Below are 13,283 nucleotides of genomic sequence, written 5' to 3' on the forward strand. Positions count from 1 at the left end.
TCCTAAAAATACACCCACATTTGGCCAAGTTACGAGCCTTTGAAAAACCTTTGCAGCAAGTGCCCCATGGAGACTTGTGAGAGTTTGGCTGCTCCCTTCTGACAATTCTGAATGCGCTGAGCATGCTCGGTTTCTGCAGAGCAACTGAGCGTGTTCCTGCCCAGGGCTGCAGGGGCTGAGCAGGACATTTCCCCCAGGGACGGGGGTAGTGGCCAGCGCGAGGGCAGGCTGGGAGCCTGGCTCTCCTGCGCAGATTGGGACAAGGGGTCTGGGGCGGGAGGGGAGCAGCGAGACAGGGCGCGAACGAAGAGGCACAGGAACCGGCAATCGCTGCACTTTAGCTGCACTTTGCGCATGACTAACGCAAAACTCGTCACCCAAACCTGCAGCATCCCCGGGGAGATCCCTGGGATCAACCAGATGAGCAGCCAAAGCCAACTTGTGTTGGGGCAGGACCCCTGGGCCGGATGAGTGGAGGGATCCCCGGAGCAAATTTTGCAGGGGGCGCCTGGGTGTGTGCAGTTCGACAATGCGGCTGGCTGGACAGGAGGCAGCATGGCCCGATTTTCAAGCCTCTGTGGAGACCGCAAAATGCAGAGGACAATTGCTGACTGAGAAGTCCTTGTGCGGGTCAGTGTGATGTGACTGTGGGGCTTCACCCTGTGAGGGTGTATGGAAGGATGGGGGAGATGGGGGCTGGTACGTGGAGTTGGGCGGGGTGGGGGAGACAGGACTGGACTGAGGACAAGTTGGAGCGCGTGAGGCAGTAAGGGTCAAATCTGATCTGGGAGAAACGGGCAGAAGTGTCTGTGCCCAGTACAGACATTGCCCTCCAGAGCATGGCATGGAACCCAGGAGTCCTGAGTCTCCCCCTTCCTCTGCTGTCAGGAAAAAGCCATGAAACCCCCTGGAGGAGTGTGTGTCCTGTCCCCCCTAGTGCTGGTCCATGCAGAGGATGACAACCTACTACTGCTGTCACTTCCTGCAGTAACTCAGGTGGCGGAGATCTGAAGGGTGCAGCCCGGCTGCTAACCCAGGGGGGTGTCAGTGTGACCCCACACGCCAGGATCTCTAGTTTTCAGTTTGTTTTTTTAAAGACACGCCCCACTCCAAAAAAAACCCCGTTACAATATGTATAATAGCAGCTCCTGTCGCTGGCCCAGCCGGCCTGCCCCTGAGTTAATGATACAAGGGATTTACGGTTGTGGTGCAGTCTGATTGGCTTCCTGGCCATCAGGCCAGATGGGCTAATAGCAGGCAGTAGCTGCATTAATGCAGGGTCCGTGGGGGTGGGGCAGACCTGGCCCTGGGCTCCCACTGCCAGCTGCTCCTCCAGCGCTGGCGACACTGAGAGGATGCCAGGCCACTTTGCGCTCACCCTGGTGCTGCTCAGCGCCACCCTGGGCCTGGTGAGTGCGTCCTGGGCATGGCCAGCCACTCCCCACCCCATCAGCTGGTTTGGTGGGGTCTGGGGAGTGCGGGGAGGGCAGGGCACCCTTATACAGAACAGCTGCTGAAGGGTTGCCGGTGCCACCCAGGGGACTGGGCTGGGCTGGTGTCTCTGGCATCATCTCTTCCAAAATCAGGGTGATTGTGCCAGTCTGGGGCAGCTTCAAGGATGGGCAGGGAATGGGCAAGCTCCAATCCACCCCCAGGGCAGGGACTGGCTGGCTCAGGGGGGCAGGGGAGAGAACATGGGGCCTTTCCCCTCTTGGGGGCCCTGGCCCCAATCCAGCCAAGGCTTTCAGTGTCCAAAGGTCTAACGGAGTTGCAGGGTCCCTACGCAGGGGTCTGAGCCCATCACTCGTGGGCAGGGGGTGATCACAGCTCCGCTGGCTGAAGATGCCTGCCTCTGCCCCCAGAGGGGGTCTCTCCAACGGCAATGGCGGGGGTGCTGTGTGGAGGGGCAGCTCAGCTGGCTGCCCTTGCTCCGTGGTTGAGGGGTGCCCAGTTTCTGGGCTGGTGGGACTGGCATTGGCTAGGATGTTTGTGGGCAGACCCATGTGTGTGGGGGGTGCATTCATAGAATCCTAGGACTGGAAGGGACCTCGAGAGTCCAGTCCCCTGCCTCATGGCAGGACTAAGTATTAACGAGACCATCCCGGACAGGTGTTTGTCTAACCTGCTCTTAAAAATCCCCAGTGATGGAGATTCCACAATCTCCCTGGGCAATTTATTCCAGGATTTAACCACCCTGACAGGATGTTTTTCCTAATGCCCAACCTAAACCACCCTTACTGCAGTTTAAGCCCATTGCTTCTTGTCCTGTCCTCAGAGGTTAAGAAGAACAATTTTTCTCCCTCCTCCTTGTAACAACCTTTTATGTACTTGAAAACTGTTCTCATGTCCCCTCTCAGTCCTCTCTTCTCCAGACTAAACAAACCCAAGTTTTTCAGCCTTTCCTCACAACTCATGTTTTCCAGACCTTTCATCATTTTTGTTGCTCTTCTCTGGACTTTCTCCCATTTGTCCACATCCTTCCTGGAATGTGGCACCCAGAACTGGACACAATACTCCAGTTGAGGCCTAATCAGCGCGGAATAAAGCAGAAGAATTACTTCTCGTGTCTTGCTTACAACACTCCTGCTAATCCAGCCCAGAAGGATGTTTGCTTCTTTTGCAGCAGTGTTACACTGTTGACTCATATGTAGCTTATGATCCACTATGACCCCCAGATTCCCCTTCTGCAGCGCTCCTTCCTAGGCAGTCACTTTCCATTTTGTATGCGTGCAACTGATTGTTCCTTCCTAAGTGGAGTACTTTGCATTTGTCCTTATTGAATTTCATCCTAGTTACTTCAGACCATTTCTCCAGTTTGTCCAGATCATTTTGAATTTTAATCCTGTCCTCCAAAGCACTTGCAACCCCTCCCAATTTGGTATCGTCTGCAAACTTTGTAAGTGTACTTTCTATGCCATTATCTAAATCATTGATGAAGACATTGAACAGAACCAGACCCAGAACTGATTCCTATGGGACCCCACTCTTTATGTCCTTCCAGCATGACTGTGAACCACTGATAACTACCCTCTGGGAACGGTTTTCGTACCAGTTTTGCACCGACCTTACAGTAGCTCCATCTAGGTTGCATTTCCCTAGTTTGTTTATGAGAAGGTCATGCAAGACAGCATCAAAAGGTTTACTAAAGTCTAGATATACCATGTCTACCGCTTCCCCCTATCCACAAGGCTTGGTACCCTGTCAAAGAAAGCTGTCTGGTTGGTTTGACACAATTTGTTCTTGACAAATCCATGCTGACTGTTACTTATCACCTTATTATCTTCTAGATGTTTGCAAATTGATTGCTTAATTATTTGCTCCATTATCTTTCCGGGTACAGAAGTTAAGCTGACCGGCCTGTAATTCCCCGGGTTGTCCTTATTTCCCTTTTTATAGATGGGCACTAGATTTGCCCTAGAGTATTCTAGGATGTATTTGACTTGAAGACATCTAACTTGTCTAAATAATTTTTAACTTGGTCTTTCCCTGTTTTAGCCTCTGATCCTACTTCATTCTCACTGGCAGTCGCTATGTTAGATGTCCAATCGCCACCAACCTTCTTGGTGAAAACCAAAACAAGGAAGTCATTAAGCACCTAGCCAGGGCCAGCCCCTAGCTCCCCCGAAATCCTGCCAGGAGTCCAGGGCTGGGCAGGGCGGGGCCGCTGCTGGTACCCGACAGGTTTCCAAACTCAAATCTGGGAAATTCCCCATTTTAAAGTTGAGAAAAATGGTGGGTCAAAAAACGATCTTGAGGGGGTGGAAAAGAATTTGGGGCAGTCTGGGAATAGGCAGCGCTGGGAGCAGCTGGCTGGGCAGCGTGAAAAGGGCATGCAGCTCTCAGCAGGGTGAGAGGGCAGGGCAGGTGCAGGGCCTGGTGCTGGTCTCACTTTGAGGGGAGGAGGACGGTCTCATTAGGTCGGGGGTTGTGTGGTTGGGGATCAGTCGCACTCTAGCAGGAGTCATGCGGTGCTGTCAAGGCACTGGGTCAGAGTCACACTAGGAGTGTCACCAAGTTGGGGGTCAGGGTGTGTGGGGGGGTCAGTCTCCCACTGGGAGGGTTTTGGGTTGGGGGTCGGGGTGCAAGGGATCAGTCTCACACTGGGGGTGTCCCTGGGTTGGTGGTTGGGTTGTGGCAGTCAGTCTCACACTGGGGGTGTCTCTGGGTTGGTGGTTGGGTTGTGGCAGTCAGTCTTGCACTGGGGTGTCCCTGGGTTGGAGGGTTGGGATATGGGGATCAGTCTCCCACTAGGGTGTCCCTGGGTTGGAGATCAGGGTGCAGGTGGTCGGCTCACACTGGGGTGTCCCCGGGTTGGGGGTTGGGTCGTGGGGGTCAGTCTTGCCCTGGGTGTCCCTGGGTCATGGGGCTGGGGGATCAGGGCAGGTCCCATCCCCGGTGACTCCCAGCCCCCCAGCTGCGCTGCTGGTAACCCGTCTCCCTTCTCTCCTGCAGGGACAGGCTGCAGGGGCGCTGACAGAAATCCACCAGGCCGGGTACTGCTCCTTCTACGGCGAGTGTGGGCGGAACCCCGAGGTCAACGTGAGCCTGCTGTGGTCGCCGGTGCCCTGCCTGTCCAACACGCAGGCCCGGCTGCTCAGAGGTGCCACCCTCAGCAAGCTGAAGGAGGTGTGCCCCCGGCTGTACACAGGCGAGACCGCCACCTATGCCTGCTGCTCCTATAACCAGCTGGTGGCCCTGCAGCTCAGCCTGGCCATCTCCCAGGCCGTCCTGACCCGCTGCCCTGCCTGCTCCGAGAACTTCGCCAACATCTACTGCCAGAACATCTGCAGCCCCGACCAGAGCCTCTTCACCAACGTCACCCGCTTCTTCAACCGCACCTCTGCCCTGGGCGTGCGCCAGGTGGGCGTGCTGGAGTACCAGTGTTTCTACAACCAGACCTTCGCCGACCAGTCCTATGACTCCTGCAAGGGCGTCCGGATCCCCGCCACCGGTGGCTATGCCATCACTGCCATGTGCGGCAAGTACGGTGCCACCCTGTGCACCAGCCAGCGCTGGCTGGACTTCCAGGGGGACAGCAGCAACGGGCTGGCCCCACTGGAGATCGACTTCCAGCTGGTGCCCGCCAATGGCGTCGTCGGGGAGGGCATCGTGCCGCTCAACAGCAAGACATGGCGCTGCGGCAGGGCCGTCAGTGACGAGGGAGAGGCGTGCTCCTGCCTGGACTGTGCCGAGTCCTGCCCGCAGATCCCCACCCCCACGCTCCAGCCCCCACCCTTCAAGGTGGGCAGCCTAGACGGGATCTTGTTTGTGTGCTGTCTGCTCTTCTGCCTGCTCACCGTGCTCTTCGGGGCCTTCCTGACGTGGCGCTGCATCTCCAGGCCCAAACAGGCCGGCGGTGAGGGGCGGCAGCATCCGAGGGACCGGCCGAAGCGCTCGGAGAGGCTCAGCCAGGCCACCCACCGCATCCTGGGGAAGATGTTCAGGAGATGGGGCACCATGGTGGCTTCCCACCCGGTCTCGGTCATCTTGATCTCAGCCGTGGTGGTGGTGGGGCTCTCCTGTGGGATGGTCTTTATCCAGCTCACCACGGACCCCGTGGAGCTCTGGTCCTCGCCTGACAGCCAAGCCCGGCAGGAGAAGGACTTCTACGACCAGAACTTCGGGCCCTTCTTCAGGACCAACCAAGTGATCCTCACGGCCAAGGGCCTCCCTAGCTACACCTACAACTCCCTTCTCCTGGGCAAGAAGAACTTCAGCGGGATCCTCTCCATGGCCGTCCTGCTGGACCTGCTGGAGCTGCAGACGCGGCTGCAGGAGATCGAGGTCTGGTCGGAGAAGGACGGCAGGAATGTGACGCTCAAGGACATCTGCTACGCCCCCCTGAACCCCAACAACGCCCGCGCCACTGACTGCTTCGTCAACAGCCTGGTGCAGTACTTCCAGAACAACCGTACCCGCCTGGAGATGACAGCCAGCCAGACTCAGGGGGGCCAGACGGGCATGGTGGACTGGAGAGACCACTTCCTCTACTGTGTCAAGTAAGTGCCAGGCCCCAGTGTGGGAGAAAAGGTGGTGTGCACGCTTCCCATACAGCTCTGCCAATGCCCCATTCCTGATCTGCAGCCCTCCGCTCGTCCAGCCCTGGGCCCCCCACAGCTCTCCCCTTTGGCTCGGGGGGTAGGAGTCAACACAGAAGGTTGTGGTTCCATACCCGCTAACGGTCTGTAGAGACTTGGACTTGACTGATGCCCCTTTATTCCCTGTGTCCCCCCACATCTGTGGCCTATTCCTTCCAGAGCAGGACCAGTCGCTTTCCACTCTGCTTCTCTCGTGCGTTTCCAAGCCGTTCTCGGTCTGCCCCGTTGCCTCTCGGCCTCGGGATTCCGGCCCAGCTCCTGCCTCATTCCCTGGCTCAGCGCACCCCTCCATGCATTTCCTACCACCTCCATTTTCATGCCAGCATTTCCTGGCCCGTCACTTTCCCTTTCATCCTCCCTGCAAGTTCTGGGCTTGGGAGCTTTGCTGGCTGTCTGCTAGTGTGGATTTGTCCTAGGCAGCTGGGCCCAGCACGTGGTGTTTGGTTTGGGTTGTGAATCATGTCTGGCTTCGCTATTCTGGCTTTAATGTCTCCATCTGGCTGCCTCTTGTGCTTACAGCGCTGCCGAGTTCTGCGAAGTGTCGGACGTCACAGTCAATCCAGTGACAGTTCGGTGTCAGGCTCTTCAGTGCCTCTCTCCTTTCCCAGTCCGTCCCCGGGAGGAAGCTCCCAGACATCTTAGTGTCATGGATCCCTGGGACCGGGGCTATGGCACAGTCTCTGGGAGGCTCCCTTCAGCGAGCCAGACTCCCGGCAGTCTCGCTATTCCTCCAGGACAAGCCCTGCAGCTTCACCGCCTCCTTAGGCCATCAGCCCCTGGCTTCCCACTGTGAGCTCCTCTCAGCAAGTCCCACCAAGGCAGCCCCTGAGGGAGACTGGGACGATCTCGGGGAGCAGCACATTCCCTCCACTAGCCTCTGCAGGGACACCCAGTCGGCGTGGGCGCCCGGCTGGACACAGCACAGGGAGGCCTCGGGTAGCCCAGAGAAAAGAAAGATCCAGCCCCGTCCATCCTGCTTAGCCCAGAGCCCTCAGCCCCATCACTCTGACCTGCCTATGTCCCAAGTCAGGTGCCCCAACTGCTTCCCACAACCCACTTTTAGCTCCCCGAGCTGCAGCTCAGCCCCTGCGGTGAAACGGGCAGTGCTGCTCTCTGGGGCACTGGTTGCTAGGTCTCCATGCCTGGGCAATCAGATTTGCTGTGCTCTTCTCCAGAGCTCCACCGGGTACACCCCGGGGGACCACTTCAGCGTGCCAGCCCCCCAGGGGTCCCCCTTTTCCTTCAGGGTGGGCCATGGCATCCCAGCCCTCCTGCTTCGCACCCGGAGCTCTGCCCAGTGAGCGCGGCCGAGCCAGACGCTGGGCAGAGCCTCGCGGGGCTCAGCGCAGCCTCGTGGGGTGTGCACGGACCCCAGGCAGCCTGTCCCAGCAGAGCAGGGTTGATTGGTCAGCTGGGTGCAGGCCGGGCTGAGCTCAGCACAGAGACGTGAAGGCTGAGACATAACCCTGCTGGCCAAGCTGGTGCCCCCCAGCCACACGGCCACGGGCGCCTGCCAGGCTCTGCCTCGCCGGCCTGTTGCCTGTCCCAGAAGCCAGCTCTGTATCCCCAGCCCAGCCCCCTCGGGCTTTGTTCTCCAGCTGCCTCTGCTCAGCGTCCCTGGTGAGAGCTGGGGGAACCCATCCCTTGCCCCCTCCTACGTGCAGCTCTCTGCCTGGATTTCCCATAGATCTGGGTCAGCCTCAGCCACTCCCACCTCCCCAGCTCCTGCCTGGTCCCAAGGGCAGTCTTAACTCTTTCGCCCCCATGGGGTTGCCATGAAAAGTACAGGGGAAACTGAGTCACAGGTAGGCCTCACAAAAATACTGCCAAAAATTCCCACTTCCTCACAGGGTGGCTCTGGGCTCTGGGGGACTCCCTGCTGGGATGTGTGCTGGGAGGCTCTGGATCTACACTGGGGGTCTCTCCCTGGAGTGCTGTGGGGGACTGGCAGTGGCTCAGCCCTGGGGTGGGGAGCTCCCTACGAGGCAGTAGCTCTGCCATGCTGGGTGCCCCTTGCAGAAAGGCTGGAGATGGGGATGGTTAGAGGGTGCCGACCTTCCTCTCCTGCTGCCCCTGCCATGCCCACCGCCAGCTCCTCCCCTGTCACTGGCTTTCTCCATCTCTTCTCTCCACCCTCCCGCTTCGCAGTTCCCCTCCCCACCCTGCGGTGTGCCTCCAGCCCCCCTTCTCTCTGCGCCCACCCCAGGCCCATCCCTAGGGGGAGCTCCTGGGGCAGGCTGCAGTTTGCAGAGGAGTGAGCATAGACACAGTGCTGCAGAGCCAATGGGACCGTGGCATCCGGAGTCCCGGGGTGCGGGGGCCCTGCAGTGCCCCTGGCAGGCAGCCTGCTCTCACTCACTCCTTCTGCCTCCCCAGCTCGCCGCTCTCCTTCAAGGACATCACGAACCTGCAGCTGAGCTGCATCGCTGACTACGGCGTGCCTGTCTTCCCCTTCCTGGCCGTGGGTGGCTACACAGGTAAGGGACACCAGTGCCAGGCGGGCACCCAGCTCCTTGGCTTCATGGGCAGCGACCGCCCACCTCCTCCACAGGGCTCACGGCTCCGTGGGGGAGGGGGGCACAAGGGAAGCATGTGGTGGGTTGGCTGGCAGGTGTTGGCACAGCGCCCCAGCAGCCTGGCACCACGGCCAGGGGAAGAGTGACGGAGCGGCTGAGAGGGGATAACCAGGCGTCTCTGGGGATGTTCAAAGGGAGCGTCTCCCCAGCGTGAGGGCAGCGGGTGCACAGCTGCATCTGTTGGGCATGTGCCACGTGAGCGGTGCCAGCTGGCATGAATGGCAAAGCACAGCGGGGCTCGCCAGCGCAGGAGAGGCGATGGGCAGGGTGGGGACAGCCAGGCAGGACCTGGCAAGAGAAGACCAGCGGCGGGTGTCCGAGGCACCGGAGAAGGTGTGAGGCGAAGAGATGAGCAGCAGCATCCGAGTGGGGCGGGGCTGCACGCAGCGAGGGCATGGAGCAGCAGCTGTGCCCGCCGCGGAGGGGCCAAGGTCCAGCTCTGGGTGAGGACAGCCCGAACTGGAGAGACGGGCTGCAGAAGGCATGGGCAGGAGAGGGCTGAGCCTCGCAGGCATCCCACTCTGGGGGCTGGCTCAAGGGGGAGCTGGTGATGGGGCTGGTGTGGGAAGCAGCAGGGAGCCGTGGAGCCCCTTGCCTGCATCCGGCCTGGTGGGACCGAGCACAGATTGTGCCAGTCCAGCCAGGGTGACTCCAGCACCAGGTCTGCTCTGGATCGCCGGCCCTGGGGGCGTCCCGGCATCTGGATGAGAAGCCCCCAGCCCCTGGCACACGTCTTAGCTGGTTCAGTGCCTCAGCCCGGTGCTCCTGGAGGTGCCATCTGGAGGAGGAGACCGGAACCAAGGCTCTGGCTGCTTGGGGCCACTGGAGATTCCAGGACTCTGCTAAGGACCCTGGCATCCTAGCCAGTGCTCCAGGGACTTCAGCCTGCCCCCCGACTCCCTCCACCCTGTGGCAGTATCAACTGGGTACAGAACTGTCACTTCCTGTCTTAAGCGGTCAGCAGGTGTTGCAGTGTGGGGTTAGCCAGCTACCACACCGCTGCCTGTCAGTGATGTTGGAAGGCTCCTTGCCCCTCTCCCACTGATCCCGGGGGGCTGGTGTTTGGGAAGTGGCCCTAAATCCTGAGCTGGAAGGTGCCCGGGTGGGGCAGGATGGCAAAGTCTGGATATTTATGATCTCCCTTATCAGCCCAGCTCCTTTCCTGTGAGCCGGGTGCTGCTGTGGGCAGGGGCAGGAGGCTGAGTGCCGAGGGCTGGCGGGAGGAGGGGGATGTCCATGCCTGCCGGCTCTCAGTGCCCTCCTCCGCCAGGTGAAGATTATTCGGAGGCCCAGGCACTGATCCTCACCTTCTCGCTGAACAACTACCTGCGGAGCCAGGCAGAGTATGGCTGGGCTCTGCTGTGGGAGCAGCGCTTCCTGCAGGTGGTGCGGGAGTTCCAGCGGGCCCACACCCACAACTACACCGTCGCCTACATGGCCGAGGTACTGGGGTAGCGACAGGCCCTGGCATCGCAGACACCCGGCTGGGGGCCAGGGCCTGGGGTGCCAACCCTGGACAATGGGGGCTCAAAGACCCCCCCATCAGGAACTCTCTTATGGCTCAGGGCTGTTCAGGTCTGTTGGGGTCTCTGGAGCCAGGACCCCAACACTGCACAGGGTGCAGCGTGCTCCCCCCAGCCTGGAGTATCCCCCAGCCCAGAGTGGCCCCCACATCCTGTTGCCCCCTCTCCTTGCTCCATTAAAGGCCAAGGATGAGCCTCTGCTGCTGGCACAGTGGACAAGCTCTGGTTTGGGGGCATATGCGCGGGTGATGGTGCTGGGCACAGGGCATTTCCTGATGCCAGACTGGGGCTGGGGGGAGAGGGGGGACAGCAGGAAGGGATGGGGGAGGGACAGCCACAGCCAGGGCAGGGGCAAACAGAGGGCACTTCAGGGTGCATGGGGGAAGCCCAGCCCTCTAGCCCCATAGGAGGCCCCAGGGCACAGCTCTTGGCTCCAACGGGCACAGTTCCAGCCAGTGGCCATGGGAAGCGGGCGCTGCCCCTTCCCCCCGTGGCACTGCCTGTCTCTAACCCCCTGCCCCCCAGCGCTCCCTGGAGGATGAGATTAACCGCACCACAGCCGAGGACATCCCCATCTTCGCCATCAGCTACCTGGTGATCTTCCTCTACATCGCTCTGGCCCTGGGCGAATACTCCAGCTGCAGGCGTATCCTGGTACGGGGGCAGCGGGGCTGGTGGGAGGCTTTGGGGCTTGCTTTGGGCCCATTGTGCCAGCTGGGAAGCAGGGGACTGGGATGGGGCCCTGGCATGAGCCTGCGGTGAGGGCAGTGTCTGTCTGCTGGCCTGTGTCTCACTCCAGTCTCTCCAGTCTGCATCCGATGAAGTGAGCTGTGGCTCACGAAAGCTTATGCTCAAATAAATTGGTTAGTCTCTAAGGTGCCCCAAGTACTCTTTTTCTTTTTACTCCAGTCTCTAGTAGCCAAGCACCCCTGCGCCCACCCATTGCTGGCACGCCCTGGGGCTGAGCGGGCCCTGGAGAGGGGGCTGGCCATTCCCTGCAGAGTAGGGGGCTGGGGCTGCCTGTGGGGGACTCTCGGTCTCCAGAGCTGGTTGGGTCTCTTTGCGCAGCTTGGAACGGACTCAATCAGCCGCCACAGAAAGACCAGGGTCCACTGCATGCACCCCGCATCTCTGCACAGCCCCGGCTCCCCGGCCCCACAGCCCAGTGCTCCCTGGCTTTGCCATGCACAGCCCCAGCCCCATAGCCTTCCCTGAGCACCAGGGCAGAACGCCCCCTGCCGAGCCCCCCAGCCCGTTCCTTGCAACCCCGTCTCCGCATCACTCCCGAGAGTCCCTGTCCCCCACGGGTGCCAGTCGCCCTGACCTGCTGCGCTGCCCCCTGCAGGTGGACTCCAAGGTGACGCTGGGCCTGGGTGGGGTCCTGGTGGTGCTGGGGGCCGTGTTCTCCTCCATGGGCTTCTACGCGTACGTGGGGCTGCCCTCCTCCCTCGTCATCCTCGAGGTGGTGCCCTTCCTCGTGCTGGCTGTGGGCGCTGACAACATCTTCATCTTTGTGCTGGAGTACCAGGTGAGCTGGGGCACCCAGCCCAGCCCCCCAGAATGCCCAGTCCTCCAGGGAATCCCTTCCATCCCCCACACCCAAGGGCAGTGCCCCCTCCTGGCACATCCTACTGGGCAGCATCCCATCACTCCTGGGGCCCGCTGGGGATATCCCATCGGTCATGGGCTGGGGTGTCCCACTGGGGCCTGGCTGAGGGGGCTGGGGTCAGGGACTGACCCTCATGAGCATGGGGGTCAGAGGGGCCCTTCCCACAGCAGCGGGGGGATGGGGATCGACCCCGTCTGGCTGTGGGAGCAGGTGATGTAAAGAAGAAAACCAGGCTGGGGCAGGTCCTGTTTGGGGGGCGAGGTCCACTGGCAGGACAGGTGGGAGGTGCAATAGGCAGGGGGTACGCCCCTACCAGGGGGCGGGGCAGTTGGGGGGCATCACCCAGCCCCTCCCCTCACCCTGGCGGGTGCTTTGCAGAGGTCGGTGCGGGAGCCAGGCGAGCGGCGGGAGCAGCACGTCGGGCGGGTGCTGGGCACTGTGGCCCCCAGCATGCTGCTGTGCAGCTTCTCCGAGGCCACCTGCTTCTTCCTGGGTGAGTGCCCCGTGGCGCAGGGTAGGGGGGCCTGAGCTGGGGGAGGGCTGGGCCCAGGTGTGGGGCACCTGGGGGTGCCCAGCGCCATGGCTGCTTGTGCCCTTCCTGGAATGCCGCCGGGCCATGGCTGGGGCATCGGGACCCGTGCCGGGAAATGCTAGTCTGGCCAGGGTAGTTCCGGGTGCACACAGCGCCTCTCCCCCACACTCACGAGCTGCTCCCCCCAGGCACAAAGACCCCTCCCTTGCTCACGAGCTCTCGTGCCCACAGGCTCCCTGACACGGATGCCCGCAGTTCGCACCTTCGCCCTCAATGCTGCCCTGGCTGTGCTCTTTGACTTCCTGCTCCAGATGTCCATGTTCGTGGCACTGGTCTCCCTTGACGCCCGCAGGCAGGAGGTGAGGTGCCCCCTCCGGGGGGCATGGGGCTGGGGGGCAGGAGGGGAGGGGTGCCCACCGTGGGGCATGGGGCTGGGGAGCAGGAGGGGAGGGGCACCCGCTGTGGGGCACAGGGCTGGGGGGCACGAGGGGAGGGCCATCTGCCGTGGGGCACGGGGCTGGAGGGCAGGAGGGGAGGGGCGCCCACTGGGGGACAGGGGACTGGAGGGCAGGAGGGGAGGGGCACCCACTGGGGGACAGGGGGCTGGGGGGCAGGAGGGGAGGGGCGCCCGCCGAGGGGCGTGGGGAGGGAAGGGGCGGGGCCATTCCCCGGCTGCACCGAGCAGGCAGATTTACGGGCAGGGCCGGGTGCCCCTTGGGCCGGGCCAGGGCTAGGGCTGCAGGGCTCCTGCGTCCAGGCCGCTGGCCGGACAGACGTCCCCTGGCTTCCCCGTCCTGGCAGGGCTGTGCCCTGCGCCCTCGTGCTGCTGACACCCCCTTTGCCCCCAGGCCGCCTGCCTCGACCTCTGCTGCTGCCACCGCCTGAGCAAGCCGGGGTGCCCAGCGCGGAGCGAGGGGCTGCTGCGCCCACTCTGAGATAGCGCGT

The 13,283-nt window shown here is 61.5% G+C and overlaps 1 protein-coding gene across 1 annotated transcript in view; it reads left to right on the forward strand.

Annotated features, from left to right (window-relative positions):
- The first annotated feature begins 1,355 nt into the window (after positions 1-1,355).
- The window catches only part of NPC1L1 (NPC1 like intracellular cholesterol transporter 1), a 22,529-nt gene continuing 10,601 nt past the window's right edge, over positions 1,356-13,283 (forward strand). Inside the window, exons 1-9 of the mRNA XM_073324760.1 lie at positions 1,356-1,409; positions 4,453-5,999; positions 8,475-8,575; positions 9,945-10,117; positions 10,723-10,851; positions 11,543-11,725; positions 12,185-12,299; positions 12,570-12,697; positions 13,187-13,260. Of these exons, the coding sequence (XP_073180861.1) occupies positions 1,356-1,409; positions 4,453-5,999; positions 8,475-8,575; positions 9,945-10,117; positions 10,723-10,851; positions 11,543-11,725; positions 12,185-12,299; positions 12,570-12,697; positions 13,187-13,260 (2,504 nt within the window). The remainder of the gene's footprint in view (positions 1,410-4,452; positions 6,000-8,474; positions 8,576-9,944; positions 10,118-10,722; positions 10,852-11,542; positions 11,726-12,184; positions 12,300-12,569; positions 12,698-13,186; positions 13,261-13,283) is intronic.

This window comes from Lepidochelys kempii, chromosome 26 (genome assembly GCF_965140265.1).
Source record: "Lepidochelys kempii isolate rLepKem1 chromosome 26, rLepKem1.hap2, whole genome shotgun sequence".
NCBI classification, from domain to species: Eukaryota; Metazoa; Chordata; order Testudines; family Cheloniidae; genus Lepidochelys; species Lepidochelys kempii.